Raw genomic sequence first — 21,933 nt, forward strand, 5'->3', positions numbered from 1 at the left:
CCATGTTACTTGCCCCATTAGACTGAGGGAAATCAGACTTGTCTGACCTTGTCAGTATGACCTTCACATACCAGGAGGCTTTCTGCCTTTGAGCTTGTGCTTTGTGGGGCTGGGGGGGCTGGGAGGGAAGGACAGGACCAATAAAATGAACAGACCATGCTCATCTAAAACCACATGGTAGTTTGTGTATTAGCAAGCATGCTTAGTGGCAAGCAAATTTAAATACAATAACAGTCAAAAGTTTGGACACTACATATATAAATTGTGCTTGTGCATTTTTACATAAAAACTATTTTAAAATAATTGACAACAGGACAATAATGAAGCTAAAAGTGTTCAACAGTTTGGGGTCGGTAATATTTTTAAAACTTTTTAGTAGAAAATATCTTGTTCACCAAGGCTGCATTTAAAATATAGCAAAATAGAAACATTTAGAAATATCATTTCACTTTAAAAGAAATGTTTTCTATTATAATCCATTTTTAAATATTTACTTCAGTCTTTAGTGGCACATGACCCTTCAGAAATCATTCTAATATGCCAATTTATTGCTCAAGAAACATTTCTAAATTGTGCTGTTTTAATATTTTTGTGGAAACCATGATATATTTTTCAGGATTATTTGAATAGAAAGTTTAAAAGAACAGCATTATTGCTGAATAATAATAAAAAAAGAATAAATCCAACAGACCCTACATTTTTTTAAATGGAAGTACATGGGAACTAATATGATTTAAAAAGCAAACCAGAATGCACTACGTGAAATTGGAGAATTTCGGATTGTGTAGAGCTAAAATATTAAACTTATTTTGGTCCCATTTGTGTTTTTTTTGAAGTTTTGACAAACTTTTGACAGGTTTTGACAGATACAGGCTATCAGCCTCTAAAGCGTGAGAGGTCATGGTAGTCTGCGTGTTATGGCAAGAAAGAGCACGCCTACCATTCATCACTGATTACCACTTGTGACCAGCAATCCAAATATTACATTAATTACAAACAGCGACATTTTGGCAGCTCTCTCCATTCTTTCCGCAGACAGTGAAAGCCAAGCACTCTATAGTGACTCACACACACTTACCCAGCTCCTCCCGCAAAGTGACCAGCTCCTGAGACAGCTCCCTGCGCTGCTTCATCACCTCCTCATGCTGCGGGAAAACACAAGAACAAAACAGTGCATCATTTCTCAATGCAGGGCATGCATCGCATTACCCAAATTACACAAGAAATGGAATCTGCCAAAAAAGTATGTAGTCATGGAGCAGGGCAATGCCAAGTGCAATCTAATGTCATGATAAATGAACAACTCTGAAATTCCTTTTGCAGACAAGAATTATGCATCAGGCTGTTCCTCTGATGAGTCGGATATGACAGTTTTCAGATTTAAACATGGCATAAATAACTGCTTATATTAGCAAAGCAAGTGTTCAAAAGAAAACAGGCAATCCTGTAATTTAAGATATCAAAGAAAAAAAGAAAAAATTGTGTTGCAACAGTCATGACAGATATTTGCACAGGCATGCAAGAATCCCACAGCACAGCTCTGTGGTTTACACACCACTATGACAGCTCTGCCGGTGTTTAATTTAAAAGACTAACATATGAATGACATCAACAACCGAATGTAGAGCAATGAAATCAGCAGTGTCTCTCTCTCTCTGTGGAGGACAGTCAGCGCCACAGCTGCAATGCTGTCAGCCTCCCCGACCAACACAAAGACGCATCAAAAACGCGTGCTGCCGTCCTGACCTGCCCCTTCCCCCAGAGATCAATGAAAACACTGGCAGAGTGACATTTACACAACAGTTATGAACTCATTAGCATTCATAACATATTCACTAGGATAAATCAAATAGTACACCAAAATCAAATGTAAAATTACCATATAAACTAAACCATACTCAACCTCATCTCACTGAAAGGACATGCTTTGTATAGGCATCCACAGCCATCCCATTTCAAATGCCAATCTATCCCACCCTGCTGAGCGGATAATGTCTTTACCCTGTGTCCAGCGCAGGGAGTGTTAAGGCACACTTTGCTGCCGGAGCAGCCCATAGTCCCGTCTCTGTGACTTCAGTCCAGAATGCAGGAATACAGCAGCCCAGATGCATGAACCTCTGCCACCTCCACCTCCTCTCTCTGCCGTCTAGCTCTACATCGGACAGACTAGTGGAATAAGCTCATTGGCTCTCACCTCCTCCAACCACTTGCCTTCTCAGTGGTGAAAGGATACCGTAATACAGCTAAAAGAAGGGCAACAGAGGGAGGCGGCTATACTGTGCTCGGGAGAAAGCTACATTAATGCTGTACTTTAGGACACCCACAGCAAGTAGAGCAAAGAGAGCTGAAAAAATGACATGTCTGACAGTTGGTTGACTGAGTGGCACTTAATAAAATGGAGCATGTTACAGGAAAAGTGTGCAGTGACCTTCCCACAGGACATGAGAGGACAGAAGGACTGCTGCCTTTTTCTTGCTTTCCTTTCAGCACCTCTTCAGAATTTTCTAACAAAGTGGTACAGGTTCAACTTCACATTCATATTTATGCTTATTAAATATTAAAAACTGGACAATATACTCGTCATAGATGTCACTTTTAACTTAACCTGGCGGTCTGAAAAACATTTGGTGTTAAATAAAAAATGGAGTTGACCCTGTCTAAGATCCAAACCTACATAACAGTAGTTATTGCAAGCCAAATAAGCTATATGCTAAAGAAAAATACAATATAATAATAATTATCATTCATATGAATAAATAAAAACATATATATTTCTGTATGCAGTAGAAAATAAATTCTTATTTGTATACTACTACTACTACTACTACTACTAATAATTCCTACCCTAATAATAATAAGTTACTTATAATAATAGTTAATAGTTAAATAAGTTACTTTTATTAGTATTATTACGTTGTTATAATATGTAATGTTATTATAATATATGTATGCAGTAGAACAATAACAACAGACTGTTATTATGTATTGTAAATAAATGTATAAAAAACAAAAAAATAAAAAACAATTTCAGTTAGTCAAAATATTAAAAAAAGTGTCGTAATGCAATGCTAATACAGTCACTACTGCTGTATCAAAAGGCATTTATACTTTAGAATGATGTCACTCCAATAACTGGGAAATTATTAAAAACTGATTCATTTATCATTATCAGTTATATTAATGAATTATACTGCTCAGAGAAAGTATGTGTGGTCTCTTGTATTTAAATTATGGCAATGTACACAGTGTGCTGACAGCTCATTGCAAACAAAAGATATGAAGCAGTCCTATGCAGCTCTCTAGGCATCACAGAGTGGTTCTGACCATATGCAACTGGTACATTCTAACACGCTGAAGATCAAACTCCAATTATAAAGCTTAATATATTCTTATACTGGCCACCATGTTCCTACACTACAATCTTCTTCATGCTGTACAAATCTGAGTTGTCATAAGATGTTGTTTAAGTAACCATAAAGAGAGATGAAGATTTCACTCTTTTATCTGTTTAAAATCGATATAGAAATTTATATTCTCCATTGAACACAAGCTGAAATTAAACCTCACTTATGTTCAACAGTGACCCCTCAAACTAAAGGAAAGCAAAAGTAAAAGCAAAATAAACGTGAGGGGAAACATAGAACAACGAATGCTAAAATGAATGCCAGTTAGAGTAGATACCCTATTTGATTTCAAGAGAATAATAAAAGGTTGAAACATACAGAATTAGTCAAATGTTTTCTCTCTAATTTCCAGCAAACCCAAAAAAACTTGGACTCTAAAAATGTGAACCTAGGACCTTAAGAGTAAACAAATATAAATGTCTTGTTCAAGATCTACAGGTCCTTCTCGAAAAATTAATTAGCATATTGTGATGAAGTTAATTACTTTCCATAATAATGATAAAAATTAAACTTTCATATATTTTAGATTCATTGCACACAATCTGAAATATTTCAGGTCTTTTGTTTTAATACTGATGATTTTGGCATACAGCTCATGAAAACCCAAAATTCCCATCTAAAAAATTAGCATATGAAAAGGTTCTCTAAACGAGCTATTAACCTAATCATCTGAATCAACTAATTAACTCTAAACACCTGCAAAAGATTCCTGAGGCTTTTAAAAACTCCCAGCCTGGTTCATTACTCAAAACCGCAATCATGGGTAAGACTGCCGACCCGACCCTGTCCAGAGGGCCTTATTGACACCCTCAAGTGAGAGGGTAAGACACAGAAAGAAATTTCTGAACGAATAGGCTGTTCCCAGAGTGCTGTATCAAGACACCTCAGTGGGAAGTCTGTGGGAAGGAAAAAGTGTGGCAAAAAACGCTGCACAGCGAGAAGAGGTGACCGGACCCTAAGGAAGATTGTGGAGAAGGACCGATTCCAGACCTTGGGGGACCTGCGGAAGTAGTGGACTGAGTCTGGAGTAGAAACATCCAGAGCCACCGTGCACAGGCGTGTGCAGGAAATGGGCTACAGGTGCCGCATTCCCCAGGTCAAGCCACTTTGGGCTACAGAGAAGCAGCACTGGACTGTTGCTCAGTGGTCAAAGTACTTTTCTTCGGATGAAAGCAAATTTTGCATGAAATTCGGAAATCAAGGTGCCAGAGTCTGGAGGAAGACTGGGGAGAAGGAAATGCCAAACGCCTGAAGTCCAGTGTCAAGTACCCACAGTCAGTGATGGTCTGGGGTGCCATGTCAGCTGCTGGTGTTGGTCCACTGTGTTTTATCAAGGGCAGGGTCAATGCAGCAAGCTATCAGGAGATTTTGGAGCACTTCATGCTTCCATCTGCTGAAAAGCTTTATGGAGATGAAGATTTGGTTTTTCAGCACGACCTGGCACCTGCTCACAGTGCCAAAACCACTGGTAAATGGTTTACTGACCATGGTATTACTGTGCTCAATTGGCCTGCCAACTTTCCTGACCTGAACCCCATAGAGAATCTGTGGGATATTGTGAAGAGAAAGTTGAGAGACGCACGACCCAACACTCTGGGTGAGCTTAAGGCCGCTATCGAAGACTCCTGGGCCTCCATAACACCTCAGCAGTGCCACAGACTGATCACCTCCATGCCACGCCGCATTGAAGCAGTCATTTCTGCAAAAGGATTCCCGACCAAGTATTGAGTGCATAACTGAACATAAATATTTGAAAGGTTGACTTTTTTGTATTAAAAACACTTTTCTTTTATTGGTCGGATAAAATATGCTAATTTTTTTTGAGATTTGGGGTTTTCATGAGCTGTATGCCAAAATCATCAGTATTAAAACAATAAAAGAAGTGAAATATTTCAGTTGGAGCGCAATGAATCTAAAATATATGAAAGTTTATTTTTCTATAATGTAATGATAAAAATGTATGAACTTTTATCACATATGCTAATTTTGAGAAGGACCTGTATAGTTCCTAGACATGCTTTTTAGGGGTTCAAGCACGGAGAGCTAAAACCCTATTGTTATTTTATTTGTTATTATTTATTCTTTTTTTTAGTTTTAAAAGTATATACCCCTTTTATGGACTTATTGTATAAATCCCACAGCTTAATTATGGTAGTGCCTTTTAGCTAAAATGGGTCTTTATCCAGATTCTGCAGAATCAGCCAACATGCACTCCAGAGTAGAATTAATCAGCTTCAGCTAAAAAAACAAAAAAAAAAACAAAAAAAAAAACATTTTGTCAAGGACAGTTCTAAAATTAGTAAGCTCTAATCGGTCCAGAGTCAGGAGAGACCAATACGTCTATGATGGGTGGAAATAAATAAGGGATCAACATCAATTTTAAAGTGCAAGTGAAAGAGAATTTTACTTGTCCAACCGGACAAGCTGATTAAAATGGCAATAACAAAAAAGTGGCGATCAATAGTGGATAATAATATAATATACAGTTCATCCGGAAAGTATTCACAGCGCTTCACTTTTTTCACATTTTTTTATGTTAGAGCCTTAGATCCCACAGAACTTAAAAAAAAGAAAGAAAAAAAAAGATTTCTGTCGGCAGAGAGCGTTATGCGTGCTGCTTATATGCCCCGGGTGCCTCGTGTTTTAACCGCCTGCTGCATCTCGTGTTTTTGAAGGAGCGTCCGGAGCGCATGAAGTTTGAAAAAATTAAATAAAAATAAACTCTAAACAGAAAAGCGCCTGATGTCATCTTTTTTAAATGAAAAAAGGTCAATGAAAAAAGGCTGAAAAACGCGTTCTGTGTAATCAAGGCCTTATATTTCAAAATGGATTAAATTCATACTTTTTCCTCAATTCTTCAAACAATACCCTATAATGATAATGTGAAAGAAGTTTGTTTTAAAACTTTTCAAATTTATATAAAAAAAAATTATAAATAAAAATCCCATGTACATAAGTATTCACAGCCTTTGCTCAATACTTTGTTGAAGCACCGTTGGCATCAATTACAACCTCGAGTTTTTTTTAAATATGATGCTACAAGCTTGACACACCTATTTTTGGGCAGTTTCTCCCATTCTTCTTTGCAGGACCTCTCAAGCTCCATCATGTTGGATGGGGAGCGTCAGTCCACAGTCATTTTCAGATGTCTCCAAAAATGTTCAATCGTGATCAAGTTTGGGCTCTTACTCAAGAGCCACTTACTCTTAGTAGCCACTTCTTTGTTATCTTGGCTGTGTGCTCAGGGTTGTGGACTTGTTGGAAGATGAACCTTTGCCCCAGTTTAAGGTCCAGAGCGCACCTGAGCAGGTTTTCGTCAAGGATGTCTCTGTACATTGCTGCATTCATCTTTCCCTTGATCCTAACTAGCCTTCCAGTTCCTTCCGCTGAAAAACATCCCCACAGCATGATGCTGCCACCACCATGCTTCACTGTAGGAATGGTATTGGCCAGCTGATGAGCGGTGCCTGGATTCCTCCAGACATGACACTTGCCATTAAGGCCAAAGAGTTCAATCTATGCCTTCTCAGACCACAGAATTTTATTTCTTGTGATCTGAAAGTCCTTAAGGTGCCTTTTGGCAAACTCCAGATGGGCTGTCAAGTGCCTTTTACTGAGGAGTGGCCACTCTACAATACAGGCCTGATTGGTGGAGTGCTGCAGAGATGGTTGTTCTTCTGGAAGGTTCTCCTCTCTCCACAGAGAAATGCTGGAGCTCTGTAAGAGTGACCATCAGGTTTTTGGTCACCTCCCTGACTAAGGCCCTTCTTCCCCGATCAACCAGGCACCAGATCTAGGATGAGTCCTGGTGGTATGAAATTTCTTCCATTTACAGATGATGGAGGCCACTGTGCTCATTGGGACCTTCAATGCTGCAGAAATGTTACTGTACCCTTCCCCAGATCTGTGAATCGATACAATCCTCTCAGAGGTCTTCAGACAATTCCTTGGACTTCATGTCTGGGTTTGTGCTCTGACATGCACTGTTAATTGTGGGACCTTATAAAGAAAGGTGTGTGCCTTTCCAAATCATGTGGAATCAACTGAATTTACCACAGGTGGACTCCAATCAAGTTGTAGAAACATCTCAAGGAAGATGGAAACAGGATTCACCTGCGCTCAAATTTGAGTGTCATGGCAAAGGCTGTGAATACTTTAGGACATGTATTTAAGACAATACATGTGATTTTTCTGTTTGTAATAAATTTGCAAAGATTTCAAACAAACTTCTTTTACATTGTCATTACAAGGTATTGTTTGTAGAATTGAGGGAAACAAATAATTAATGTAATCCATTTTGGAATAAAGCTGTAACATAAAATGTGGAAAAAGTGAAGCGCTGTGAATACTTTCCAGATGAACTGTATAAATGAACTGATGGTAACAACACTTCAAACTCGTTATTGTGCTCCTGAAATAATTCCTGAACCATTTTTGCTTTTGTGGCAGGGCACATTATCATGTACATGGTCTGCAACAATGCTTAGGTAGGTGGTACCTGTCAAATTCATTGCAGACCGGGAACACCCCACAAGAGATGGAGTTTTGGAGATGCTTTGACCATCACAATCATCATCTAGCCATCACAAGTTGGCCCTTGTCAAGCTCACTCAAATTCTTATACTTGCCCATTTTTCCTGCTTCTAACATCAACTTTGAGGACAAAATGTTCACTTGCTGCCTAATATATCCCACCCACTAACAGGTGCCACGATAAAGAGAAAACCAGTGTTATTTATTTCACCAGTCATAATGTTATGCCTGTGTATGTGTGTTTTATTATAAATTCATTAATAAAATAATTATAATAGTGATATACCAATAGAATTAACTGCAAAGACCGGCAAAGCTTAGTTATTTAAAAAACATCACATACGGAATTAATTTGAATTTTTTTGTACATGTGGATCTTAGCTAGTTCATTAAAAGGGGCTGTCAAAGGGGTAAACTGTTAAAAGAACATCATAAAAACAAACAAATAACACTAATGAGTAGCACAACACTACCTGACTGCAAACACATGCAATACGACTACAAACCAATACAATACGTTTTGGGCCATCAGACCAAGATATATAACCCTAACTGAAGAAATCGGACCTTAACTTGGTAACTGATCATCACAACTGACTGAAGACACCGTCTTCATGTATTATTCATGTCTGCTGTATAGCAGAATGACACATCAGCATAAGCGTTATAAATCTCATAATACTCACCCCAGCATATAGATGCTTTATGACCACAGCAAAAGCCTCAAATCTTCGGTTGTTGGATAGGAGTGTGTTCTCCAGCTGTCGGATGGTCTGGTTCTTCTTCTCACACAAGGCCTTGTAGTACTCCACATTTCTGGTCTTACTCTCTGGAGGTACCAGATCCGGTTGTCCATTTGTCGAGGGCTGCTGGTTGCTGGAACTTGTCCTTGACTTGTTCTTGTCAACTGTAAGAGAACACACATTTAGTGCTGTGACAACATTCAGCATTATTTTCCACCAAGGTTCTCCTCAAGATTCATAGATCAAATATGTCACAGAGATGTCTGTTCATTTAAATCCCAAAGATGATCCACACAGCAGATAGGACCAGCTATCCACAAAACGCAATCCTGAATGAGGCAACAGCTCACTCCATCACCAAATAACATCTTCCCTTCTGTGAATTCAGCCATCAGAGGCCTCTTATTTTAGCAGGGCTATGACACTGTGGTTACATTTACATCAGCTCATAAATATAACACCAGGACATAATCAGGGCACAAACCCATCTAACAAAGTGTCCTCACTACTAGAGGAAGGGTACCTGAAGTTAGCCGCCAACTTATAAATGGCACTATATAAAGCCGTAAAACCCTTGGGAGTTACATAAAGCTTTTTTATATATATATTTATATATTTTTCCTCTTATACCAACACCTAGACTTTATGTTGTTAATCCAGTTTGTCCTAGCTGAGTTATTACATAACAGCTCAGTGTGAGCTGCCTTGGACATTTCTGAAATACCAGCTTTAATAAGGCAGGGGTGGGAGCACAAACTTTATGAGGTCTTTCTCCTCTAATGTCACTTCAGTGACAACCGATTTACAGCTCAAAGTTTACATATGCAAAGCCATGTCTAATATATATTTGTTTAAATATGTACATATGTATACATGATGAGTTATATAAGACAACTGAACAATGTGAATAAGTAAAACACCAAATTTGTCAAACCTGTGGCCCGAACTATTTAAGTACTGTTTTTTACAAGTGGAAAAAAGGAGGGAGAACATTTGAAACACTTTCAGTGAGGAAAATTCATTATCTGTTATTTTAAGCATTTTATACCATGACTAAATGCAAAAACAAAACACTTGAAATGAAGACCATTTAATCACATTAATTCGGGCAATGCATATTCATCCACATTGCATACATTTTTACAACTTTTAAATCACCATAAAAGACAAGCCATATGAATATTCATTTTTTATTCATTTTTAGCTACTAAATTAGTGCAAGCTGGGATGCGCAATAGTCCTTTAAGATAGCATTCCAAGTCACAATATGTGGAACTGGGAAATAAGAGTGGAAACATTGACCATTTTGGATGCCAACCACCTCAGGAACTTGATCCAAATGTCAATAAATGACATTGTCTAGAATGCTGTTTGACTGCTGAAATAGATCTTTGACTATAGATTCAGAATGCATACAGTATATAAGAATGTTCTTCCTATCCAGCATCCTGTTACACATTCAAGACAGTGGCAAACAGTTCCTGGTCTGTTAGTTCAATGTACCCACCCATAAAATAAATAGAGCTGTTGAGCTTAACACATGGATTGAAGGAACTTGAAACATTATAGTCCTGATTAAAAGCTAGCTTGTACTAGCTAATGAAATGCAATCCAGACAGGCTTTTCAGAAACTTTTATGTGGTACATATTAAACAGAGTTTAAAAACTGGAAACCTTTTTAAAATTGGGAATCAATAGCCTACATAGAAGTCCAAATAAAGTTATGCATTTTAGTTTGTTTTTGTGTTTTTCTAAAAAAATAGCAGAGCTTTTTAAAAAAGGCAAAAATGTAGGTCGTCAGCTTGGTGTGGCACATTAGAAAACATGTTAGCCAACACATTAGAAATGCAGTATAATTCAAACCATAAGGTGTCATTGCTAGGTAAACATTTGTGTGGCTCCCTCTGCTGGTCAACTCATGTTAAGAACAAAATGCACGAATATGAAAGGGCAAGCACTGAACGTTACATTTAATTCAATAATCTAAAATATGCAGCAAAACACACATGCACACACAATTCTATCCAACCCTGCAACCGTATATACTTTAAAACACTAAAATATCTAATTTAAAGTTGCACCATTTTCAGGCTAGTTAATGTACACTGAAAGAGAATGTAACCAAGTCACTTTAGGTCAGGGGTACATGGAGAATGGACAGTTCTCAATGTAGTCACTTATTTTTGTAATTCCATCAGCGGTCACCAGAGGCCACTATTGTTCACACACATCTGGTTTAGTTCAAGTGTGTAAGCTTTTGTTATTTTTCAAATGTTAAAATATTTCCCTTTCCCAGTCAACTATAATGAAGCAAATGTGTAGGTTCCCTTGAAAAAAAGAGTTTACAGAAAAACGCTTTTGTTAACAGATGGTGTTAAAACAATTGATCCGTTTTTTTTTTTTTTTGGATCAGCCTAACATGGCAACATTGACTCAATAAATAGCTTGAGGGTGGGACTTGTTTAGCCAGCCAATAGCAAAAAGGGGAAGTGTGCAGAAAACCTTATTTACAATGTTGCTCTCTTTTGTTGAGATGGCCTCAGTTACTCATCTCCAATCAAAGCAGGTATTAGATTTTTGGATATAAACCCCACATGAGATTAAGTGATCAATCACTTTTTCCTAAAACATGGTTAAGCCACACTTGATTATCCAAATTGTAATACAGTGCAGTTAATTAGTCTTGATTATCTCAGCTCTCAGATTCTGACACTTTTATTACGAAATTCAAACAATAAATGCCATTTTGGCACTTGTAAATGTTGCTTTCTGTTATCCCGGGAACACTCTTGACTCCCATAAACCCAGTGATACAGCTCCAGCATACACATACTAACACATACTAAAATGAAATCTAAATTAGAAATTCACCTAAATTATTTAAACACTGTTGAGAAGGTATGTACTCTTTATAAGCCATATAAGTCAAGTGGACTCTTTTAAAAACTTGATAAAGATGCAGGATTTAAGTAAACAATCATAGTTTATGATGTGATGTCAGTTTACACAACTATGAGATTTGTGAATTCCTCGTCCATTATTTCAATACCACTGATAATATTTAAGAATTGAGAGTGGATTGTTTCCCTTTTAAAATAGTGCTTGGCAAAAAAATACCCAAACTAAGGCCTAAACAGTCTGCAGACTCAGATTGCCAAGTTAAAACAAGAATAATCTGATTATAAGTAGAAACGTAAAATTGTTGTACAATAATTATGTCTGTGCAATATAAAAATCATTGATGTGGATTATGGAAAGACTGAGTCATATCAAAGGTGACATGCAAAACAAACTTCATCAATCATTAAATTAGTGCAACTGCAAGCTGATAATATACATTTATTTTTGGAAAGATATTTCAACAGGTGAAACCTTACCCAATTACTTATTGAGATTAAATATAGTCCTCTGTGAGAATACGGACATGAAATAATTAGTCGTTCCGTAGCCCTTATTTGGCCAGTCACTATAAAAAGGAGAGTTTCTGCCATAAACATGCTCTTCTGTGGGAATTTAGCTTGTCAAACAGTTTACATTCAACCTAAAGTCTGTAGCCCAAAATAACCTTTGAGCATTTAAAACAGGTAAATTAGAAAAACAGGTAAATTATGGTTTCTAGACCCGTGAACCAACTCGCTTGAAAGGATAAATAAGGTAAAAATTAACTTACTGAATCTACCGACTTGGTAGGTGATCACCATAACCCAAATTGCAGCACAAATATACATGTTTTTTTGCAAAAACAATCCCGGGCTCTATCTGTGGTTGGCAAGTAGATGCCTACTGGCCATGTTCACATATCAAATACTCTTTGGCAGAGACAGTCAGTCTAAAGATAGTATAAACACCCCGAGCAAAGACGGCACCTTGAGAGCTACGCGGATCACTCGGAAACGTCTGTGCAGAATGAAGGGAAAGCCACAACAACAGAACGTTTTCTGGAACAGACCTGCCTGAAACACCACAGTGCTCTTGCATCCTGACAGCAGCTGGAGGTTCCTGAGCAATCCCTTCGCTGTCAGCCTCACATGGATGTTGGACAGAGAGAATTTGGGGGAGAAAAACATCTTGCCAGAAAAAAAAAATGGAAAGAGAACTCTTTATAGTCAAAAACAAAGAGTCTCAATGCGCAAACATGATGCTAAAAGCAAAAAAAAAAAATAAAATCTACCAAACAAACAGCAAAGAATGTGATGAAGGGAGCGGGAAGAAAAGATTGTCTCTCCCCATAACACTTTAGCAGCCTGGATTAAAGAGGGGTATGAGCCCCTGCGCCCTGAGACAAATGAGGTATGGCAAAAAGCATTAATCCACCGTTTTAAGCTCTCGTCTACTGACGCTCAGCATCTCTCGCTCTCTGCTGGGTGCTGAGGAAGTGCAGGATGCTGGGTGAACGGAAGGAAGGAGAGAGAGAAGGGAAGGGAGGAGAAAACTGCAGGGCAGGAGTGGGTGGGTGGGCTAGCTCTCACTGGCTCTCCTTCATTCACATATGGGGGAGGGTTAAAAATGGCAGGAGAGAAAGTAACAGCAAGATGTTTGACAAGAAATGCACCCTGAGTATATCACCTAACCAAGAAAAGTTGCGGGTTAGCTTTAAAAAATAACAACAATAATAAAAAAATTAAATGAACCAAAATGTGTTATTTGTACTGAGGTGTAAATTCCATTTAAACCTCCATAATAAGAGCCCTAACAAGGCAAGGGAGCAGATTTATTTGCGGTCGCAAAGAGGCCAGTGCCAAGCAACCACAGAAACTGTCTAACACAAGCCTTTGATGCCAGCAAGAATTGAAAAAAAAAAAACAGTGTGCAACCCACAGAAAACATAAAATTATGTTTGAAATGCAATTATGTTTATGAGGGGCTGACGGCAGCAGACAATGCATGTCTGCACAGCTCAGGCTGTAGTCCAAATACAAAAGGCTGAATTCATGGAATCTGTTCAAGCAATATCAGCTTTCACTTGGATTTGTAACAAAATTCACAAATTCGAGAACATGAGGGGTCCATAAGTCTGAGAACAACAAGTGAAAATGGCTCTATATTTGCATTTTTCTCTAATTTAACCCTCATTTTGTGTGTGGCTTTTTCTACATTAACCATCCAAACACACACACAAAAAATACTGGGCTTGATTCAGTTGTTCTAAAACAGCAAATTAGAAAAAAATAAATAAAACCTCTCATGGTGTTTACACTCCACACTGAAAATGAATGGGAAAAACATATATGCTGTGTAACCCACAAAAAACATCATAAATGTTTAGATGACAAGTAAATGAAAACCATGATATATAATTTGTATTATCAAAATTTATATTAGGTATACTCTGACTAATGTGTTGCCTGAATCATTTTTCAATATAGTATATTTAGGGTAAATTAATTAAAAGTGATTCGGTCCACATGTGTAGTACGATAGCAGTATTTATTGTAAACTTCCTTTGGAACTAAACATATCCTCATAGATAAATGTAATGGCATTAATGGCTCACTGACTTTGAGGCAGTTGGCTTGCCAGAAAGGTAATCTCTGAAATTCTGTTTCATGCATACACCCAAGACTTAATCCCTGAAAGGAATGCAATGTCTATTCTTAATTACAGTACTTCAGGGTGGTAATAAATCAGGCATTACATGTGCCAAACTGGGAAAGACTAACTGAGACAAGACAGAGACAGTGTTATGAACTTGGCTGTAGTAAAATATTCCCGCATTGTTAAGACAGAGCAAACCAGCTGACATCCCGCTCACAGTTCACAGACAAGATGCAGTATATGAACAGAATTTATTTCAATTAGAGAAGGAATATATCTGAAACCTAAAATAATATGTAATTGTTACTTATGCCATATGTTCCATGTTCTTTTATTCCTGCCCATTGACAGCAGATGAAATCGAGCTCCAGAGCTAATTCTAGGACAGTCTGTTAAATAAACTCTTAAATAATCTAAATAATGAATTCAAATATTAAGTATAGGTATTTTAAAATCTTTTTATGACGTGGTGTAATTGTACAGTTCACTTCCAAGTTCATTATAAATTGGGTCTTACCTGTAGGCGTAGCAGCAGGTCTCACGGGTCGGGCGGTGGTAGGGGCTTTCAGAGGACTGCTTGAAGGCCTCACTGAACTTGATGAGGATGTGTTTCTGCATCCTGCTCCTACAGTAGTGAAAATAAGAAAGATTTAAGTCATAGTAAATTCGACTCTAAACAAACATAACCATTCTCTTTAGTCTAAACAGATCCAAATAGATTAAATAGTTGAAACAAGTAAAAAAAAAAAGCAAAACAATATTTAAAAATAGACTGTAAAAAAATCTTTATGGAACTAAAAAAAGATTTCAGTCTCTTTTAGCATTTGTTTTTTCTTATATTGTTCTTTTGATTCTGTGAGAATTGAGCATTAGCCCTTCAACTAAGGTGCAGAATTGAAAAATACAGAATGTTTTTGAATTTATTACTCATACCTGACGATACACTCCTGTTAGTCGGACATTGCAGCTTGCTTCTTAACAACGAGGTCCTGTTAGATGGAGGTTTACTAAAAGTTCCCACAGAGGGTTCTGCATGGTCTGATAAAAAATAAACAAATATTATAATTATAATAATAATAATAATACAAAATATTACGAATATATATCTTCCAGAGACTTTTAGTAGATTAATTAGTTTGATGGTCTGCAATGGAATATCCTAGGGAGGCATGTATGGAAACCAATATTGATCAAAATAATAAAAGACAAGCAGGTTTTATCATCATCTCTCATTTGATAGCAACCAAGCTCCTATAAACAGATAATCTCTCACTGATATTGCACCTTCTCTGGTTGGCCGCCATTGCTGTGGGCTGATATGTTTTTGTTTTTTTAATTACCATGCCAACAGCAGCTTTAATAATGAAAGACGTCTGTTACAACATTAACAATATAGCAACACTAATATAATATATAATATATCTAATATAACAAGGTATCCTTGTTAGTCTCACAAATGTAATGTCTTTACTTACTTGGTTTTCCATGAAAGGTAGACAACAAAGGAATAATACAAAAGCGATAGGATCCGATAAAGAGACATGTCAAGAGAGTCAGATCACACTGATTATAAGAACTTTGCTGCTGATTCAAGGTTGAATTAGTAAAAACTTGCTCTGGGATTTCGGTTAAGGTGCCTCCATGTGCAGACATGACCTTCCATAGAGTGTTGAACATAATGACAAGAAAATATCCGTTTGCATTAGTAGATCCTCATTATTTTCATGCGCATTGCTTTCTCATTCTCTCCAAGTGAACTGAGGCAGAACAAACCCTGCCCCGCAGACATCTGGGACGGAGTGGCACAATCCATACAAACAACATGTCCCTCAACCAATGAGAGCAACAGACTATGCAAAAGGTAAAAGAGCATCACTGTCTAGATCGAAAAAACGGCCTATATTTTCATTCTTGATTCTCCTGATCAAACTGATTTCAGGTCATAGAATCTACTTAATACTTAGACGACTTTATATTTAGCCTGAAAGCACATCCCAAAAGTTGAGATGTTTCAAAAATCTAGATAAAGTAGATTGAATCCTTAAGAAAGGATTACATTTTCAAGCTTTGGATTTAAGGCACCAATGACCTAGAAAGGAATGTGGGTCAAGCAGGATAGTTTGAGGTTGATCTTGTCTGAAACTGACATTTTTGTCCAGAATTATTTTTCTAAACCTTCCTCCACAAGGCTGGCAATCTGGGTTTATGTTCTACACAATGTAAAAGCGGTATGGAGATGAACAGAAAGCTCACCTTGCTTTGAATGTCCACTTGTCTGAGAAGTGCTGAAACTCTTGGGCTGTATTTTGGGCTTCACAGGCAGTTTGGAGGCTGACACGGCAGGTCTGGACTGCGATCCTGAAACTCCACTTGTACCTTCAGTTGAATGGATTTTGAGCTTAACTGCAATGTAAAAGTGACAAATAATACATCCATTATTATTTAGACAATGTGTCACAAATAAGCATACAGATGCTTGTACTGCAAACAGAGTACTACTATTAAAAAAACATTAGAAAAGGTAATTTTAACGCAAGCCTCCAAAAACACAATACATGTTGTGTTCCAAGCCCATGGTTACAGGAATTGAGTTTTTTCCCTTCCAAACAAGACACTTAATCTAGAATATAGTAAATATATGTACCAAAAATCGAAATGGTTCTAGAAAAGAATGTCTTCAGTCTTGCAGACCTTATTTTTTAAATAAATAAATACTTTGATGGATTGCATTGATCAAAATTAAAGACATTTACTCTTGATCAATGTAATGAGAAAAAAAAATTATAATAAGAAATGTTTCTGTAGGATCATGTGAAATGAGATACTGAAGTTTAGTTTCGCCATCAGAGGAATAAATTACATTTTAAAATATACATTATCACAATGTTAGTTTTGATCGAATAAATAAAGCCTTTAAATATTTTTGAAAGAAGTCTATGATCTGACCTGTCTTAATTAATTGGAAGAAAAAAAAAACCCCCAGCAATGTCAAAAAATAAGTGTTCCTTCCTCAGAAACACAAAATGCACACTCTAATGGCAATACAGTGCAAATAAAATAAGAAATACACTTTGAAAATTCCTTGAAACTTTGAACATTAGATCATTAGCAAGACAATCAAGCCTGTACTACAGCATGCACCAATTCACTCTGTAAAAGAGAAAGCAGACTAAAGAGTGCACAATGCACCACTTACCATCAGATGCACTCAGTTTGCTTCTGGGTGAAGGCATGTCAGTGGTACTGCTGCCATCTTTTTTTGCTGTGACAGGCTTGAGCTTAGAGGCCGAAAGTGGCGGGCGAAGGTTTGCAGCTGGAACGTGAGCAGAACAGGCGCCTCCTGTCCGGGCTGGGGATGGCTGGGGGCCAAGCCTGCATCTGCTCCACTCACATGTGGCTGCTGCTGGCCTGGCAGACAATGCCTGCAAGAGAAGTTCTCTTTCAGCTACTCGCTCCCACACATGCCGCTCTAAGCTGGTGCTCGCCACGCTCATGGCAGCGCTGGCCATAACAGAGCTGAAGAATGGGATTGAAACACACAGACCAGAGACATGGGCAGCTATTGTAATGCAGCCCCCATGGGAATTCTGAAGTCACTGCCAAGTTTTTTTTTTCTTTCATTCCCTTCTCCAGCTCTGTAAACATGATGTGATGCGCACATGGAACACATTTTCCAGAAACTCAGCTTGCTGCCCTCTTGCAGCAGTAATTAAAACAGCAATCACACAGCGTAAATACTTTCTCTTTGGATTTTTGTTCGTGAATTTGTGCTTTATTTAAGATGGCAGCCATAACCCTAACATAAAATATGAGAAAGATGTGTTTAGATTTTTGATTATTGGCCAATATTTAATTTATCTCAAACAGTTGAGATAAATTGGCTGAAACTGAATATTTAAAGAGATGAAATATAGGGAAAATAAAGATTTGGTCATTAACTCACCCTCATGTCAGATTTCTGTCCCTCTAATGGATTCATTTTTATATGTAAATAAATGCCTAAATTAAATGTGGTCCTCATTTCAAACAATTTTTACATTCGGATTACCTTTGCCATCACATACTAACATTTATTTAACAATATTAATAAATTCAATATCACTGTGAAAATTAGGTAACTTTTAGTACATCTTATAGTATTCATTATGATGATGTGTTATCTAAATCCACGTGTAGCTATTAAAAAATGTTGATTTTGGATTGATTTTATAATTTTACTTCATGTGATATTAATATCAACCAATTATCGGTTACTGGCCATAACATACTCACCAAGAGGCTGACTCTCTGAATCTTCCCTCGAACCTTCAGAGACTCATTCCCCTGCACGTCTTCCCTAGTGGACTCGTGTGTGTCTGCAGGTTTGGTCTTTCCACCCTGATTCTGAGAACCTCCTTTAGTGTTTTTTTGTGGTGTGGTGAGGCTCAAACCCCTGTTGACCCGTGGATTCTTCTCTTGTGACCCATCTTTACTTGTTTTGGAAGAGGTAGCACTTTCAGACCATCGGCGAGGTCGAAATTTTGAGGCTGGACCACTTTCTTGGCAAACGGAGGAGCGAGTTCTTTTAACTGCACTGGGGCTTTTTACACTTTGAGCTGGTGTGGCAGAAGTGCTGGTTACTGAAGTGGATTTGGTAGGAGATGGTGTAGACTGGTCCATAGTCCGGCTTTCATTAGTTCGAGAGATAGAGCCTGATGAAGTCTTTGGTGTCTTGAAGGCGTTGGTGGCATGTGACATAATTTTAGACTTTATATTACTGAAGTTAGGCTTAGGAAACCGTTTTATTTCTATCTTGTTGCTTTTACTCGCTGATATCAGGGATGCTTTGGGCTTTTGAGAGGCAGTGTCTCGCTGCTGACTTGTATCTTGAGCCATTGGACTCACTGGATCCCCCTCATCTTTATTCAGAGGTGACTCAGATAAAGATGGCATGCAAAACGTTTTGTTACTCACAGACTGCACTGGAGTTGAGGTTTGAGCATTGCCACTGATGTCTAGATCCTCAGAAGCAGTAAGAAGCAAGGTTTTCCCCTCCACTGGAGTTGAGTGATTGGATTCACCTGTATTAAACGCCAACTTTTGCACATCTTTATTAGATTCATGATAATGTACAGGTGTGATGCATTCAAGTTTCTCAATGCTCAATGACCTTTCATCTATGAGAAAGGTCTGATTGTTTGGTTGGATGTAGGTACACTCCAAGCCCAGATTCTTTGGCTTTCCTTGCGGCACCTCAGTTAGGCCCTCGCAGACATCAGGTAGCATGCCCGATACCACACCAAGGTCTGAAGATATATCCAAAGAGGTTCTGGACTCTCTGATCAGGGAGATGCTAAGGGGCTGGTCGGTCTCGTGCAGGACAAAGCTGTTACTTCTTATTACCAGCTCACCAGAGCTCACGGAGCAGCAGTTCTCACTGGATCCATGCCGTGATGGCTCACAGGAGTCCACTTCAGATAGCTCTCGCTCTCCAGTGTCAGGGGATGTTTCTGAGCTCCTGTCACTGCCTCTATTGCATTCAGTTTTTGGAGGGTCCACTATTAAGACAGTCATATTCTCATTCCAGTTGTCAATTTTTGATTGGGCAAAGTCTACAGCAATTATGCCGCTAGATTTCACTAACTTTAACGAAGAATTCTCAACTTTTGCAGGAAAAGTGAGGCAGTCATCCATATCTACATCAGGAGGACTCTCTGAACGGTCACAACTCAAACTACTAGAGCTCCTTAGTGAATTAGGGGAATGCTCACTGGGGCAGGTGATGTTATTTCCATTTTTGTCCTCAATGGACAAAGTAAGATTCACGGATCTACGTGTGGTCTCCATGGCAATTTCACATCCAAACTGTGAAACACTTCTTGTTCTATGATAATTGTATTAGTAGTTTCCTGTCCTTCAGCACAGGGTTATTTATTGAAGCATATTGTGTGAATATTCCTAAAAAAACAAAATAAAAAACAAAAATTAGCAAACCTAAATCTACAGAAATTCTAGAGAATATATCTATTGTCTAGATTGCTGCGTGAAGCTATAAAATGTGCTGTAGCTGAAGAGAGGATATTGTCTATCGTGGATGTAATGCTTAACTTCCCTGAACAAACACACCCTGGCCAATTACAATTTGTGCAATATGTTGCGTTGTTGATCGCAATACGTCATGCAGTCTACTTTGTGCAGATGTTACATAATCTACCTACCAATTACTTTTAGAGTAATGAGAAAATTGATCCCCTGTTTAATTTTTTATGTCTTCTAGAGAAACTCCATTAAAAATGCAAGCGCTTACTCACGTTATCAACTTCTAGTCCTTCTTAAAGTGGAACTGAAAACCTAATTTTGAAGTGTTTTATAAAACATTTTGAAAACTTTGAATGTACAAAACCATTTACACCTTTTTTTGTTTTTGAAAAGTCACTTCTGCTTACCAAGACTACATTTAAATACAGTAAAAACAGTAGTGAAATATTATTACAACTTGGTGTCATGAACTGGCTTTTTTAAAAAAATACTGTGGTCTGAGGTCAACTAATGAAGTTTGTGTGGTTTTAACATTCAAAAACATCATAATGAATAAGTAATAGGCTATTTTCTACCCTGATTTTGAGGCTCTCAAAAAAAAGTATCTTTTCATGTTTTAAATCATTTCAAATAATGGTATTCAACGTTATGCATTTAAAACATCAAAACATTATTTATGCATATAACTGCAGTTCATTTGTCACCTCTAAGCTCATTAAACAGTCTGTGTAAATGCCACTTCTGTGTTAGAAAATGCTCATAAAAAGAAAAAATACATTTAAACTTTTTTGGAAAAGATGATTTCTGTCACTGTTGTGAAAATTTAGGAGTCAGCTGATCACCAGCACCAGCACCAATATACCAGCACAATAACATGCTTAACAAAATATTGTCTAATTATCATTATCGAGAAAATACCAGAATATATCGAGATATAATTTTTTGTCAATATCGCACACCCCTACTCCCGTCAGTACATGTGGGAATTGTTTAGAAAGCGTGGAGAAATGGTAACCGGGATGAATTGCCCACAGGGCTCGCAAAATGTCTTTATCAAACAAACACAATGATTTATTATCTGTCATCCACCTGCAATTGATTGGAATGTAATTTTTTTTTTTACTTGGCCCGCCCGATCGGTGGATATAAGTGCAAACAGTTAACCAGACTGTGCAAACTGTGCAACACACACCAAACTGTGCAACACACACGCACAATCAAAACTTCCGCAGTTGTATTTTCCCTTCAAATTTCAAGAGAGTGAAAAAATGCTGAAAAAAATTTCACTATTTGATGAATTGGGGTGATGAATTAAGAAATCAACTTTCCCTTGAGGTTTTGATATACCGGTATAAGGTCTCGGTAATATAAGAATATCCTTTAAGTTTCAGAGATGAAAACATTGTTAATCAAAGAAAAGCTTTTATAGACACCAGGCCCAGAAAACGATCGTGTTCGCATCTTGATGCGGATGACGCTAGCCAGCAGCAATAAACATGCCGAAGAAGATGGCAAGATATTGCGCTTTTCATAATATTAGGAATGTGTAATACTTTTATGTTTATATTTTTTGTTTGTTAACAAGTTGCAGGTCGATGCTGGATTTGCAGATATATTGAGAATAAAACCCAATGCCGTGCCTTCTATATTGGATCTGACAGTAATGGTGTAACACACGTATGTGAGTAAGATGTCTCTTT

At 37.7% G+C, this 21,933-nt stretch overlaps 1 protein-coding gene across 6 annotated transcripts in view; it reads right to left on the reverse strand.

The window, feature by feature from the left end:
* Nucleotides 1-21,933, reverse strand: part of mtus1a (microtubule associated tumor suppressor 1a) — a 36,787-nt gene that overhangs the window by 8,150 nt on the left and 6,704 nt on the right. For 3 of the 6 annotated variants that reach the window (XM_067457720.1, XM_067457722.1, XM_067457721.1), the window contains exons 2-8: nucleotides 18,488-20,152; nucleotides 17,412-17,637; nucleotides 16,469-16,618; nucleotides 15,149-15,253; nucleotides 14,733-14,840; nucleotides 8,624-8,844; nucleotides 1,079-1,145 (exon numbers count right to left, since the gene is read on the reverse strand). In XM_067457720.1, coding sequence (XP_067313821.1) covers nucleotides 1,079-1,145; nucleotides 8,624-8,844; nucleotides 14,733-14,840; nucleotides 15,149-15,253; nucleotides 16,469-16,618; nucleotides 17,412-17,637; nucleotides 18,488-20,041 — 2,431 coding nt within the window. In that variant the 5' untranslated portion in view covers nucleotides 20,042-20,152. Of the gene's footprint in view, nucleotides 1-1,078; nucleotides 1,146-2,001; nucleotides 2,167-8,623; nucleotides 8,845-12,350; nucleotides 12,397-12,629; nucleotides 13,056-14,732; nucleotides 14,841-15,148; nucleotides 15,254-16,468; nucleotides 16,619-17,411; nucleotides 17,638-18,487; nucleotides 20,153-21,933 lie in introns of those variants that run through there. The other 3 variants (XM_067457723.1, XM_067457725.1, XM_067457726.1) reach the window with 3 other exon arrangements.

The sequence above is a fragment of the Pseudorasbora parva genome, chromosome 11 (genome assembly GCF_024679245.1).
Source record: "Pseudorasbora parva isolate DD20220531a chromosome 11, ASM2467924v1, whole genome shotgun sequence".
Classification (NCBI taxonomy): domain Eukaryota; kingdom Metazoa; phylum Chordata; class Actinopteri; order Cypriniformes; family Gobionidae; genus Pseudorasbora; species Pseudorasbora parva.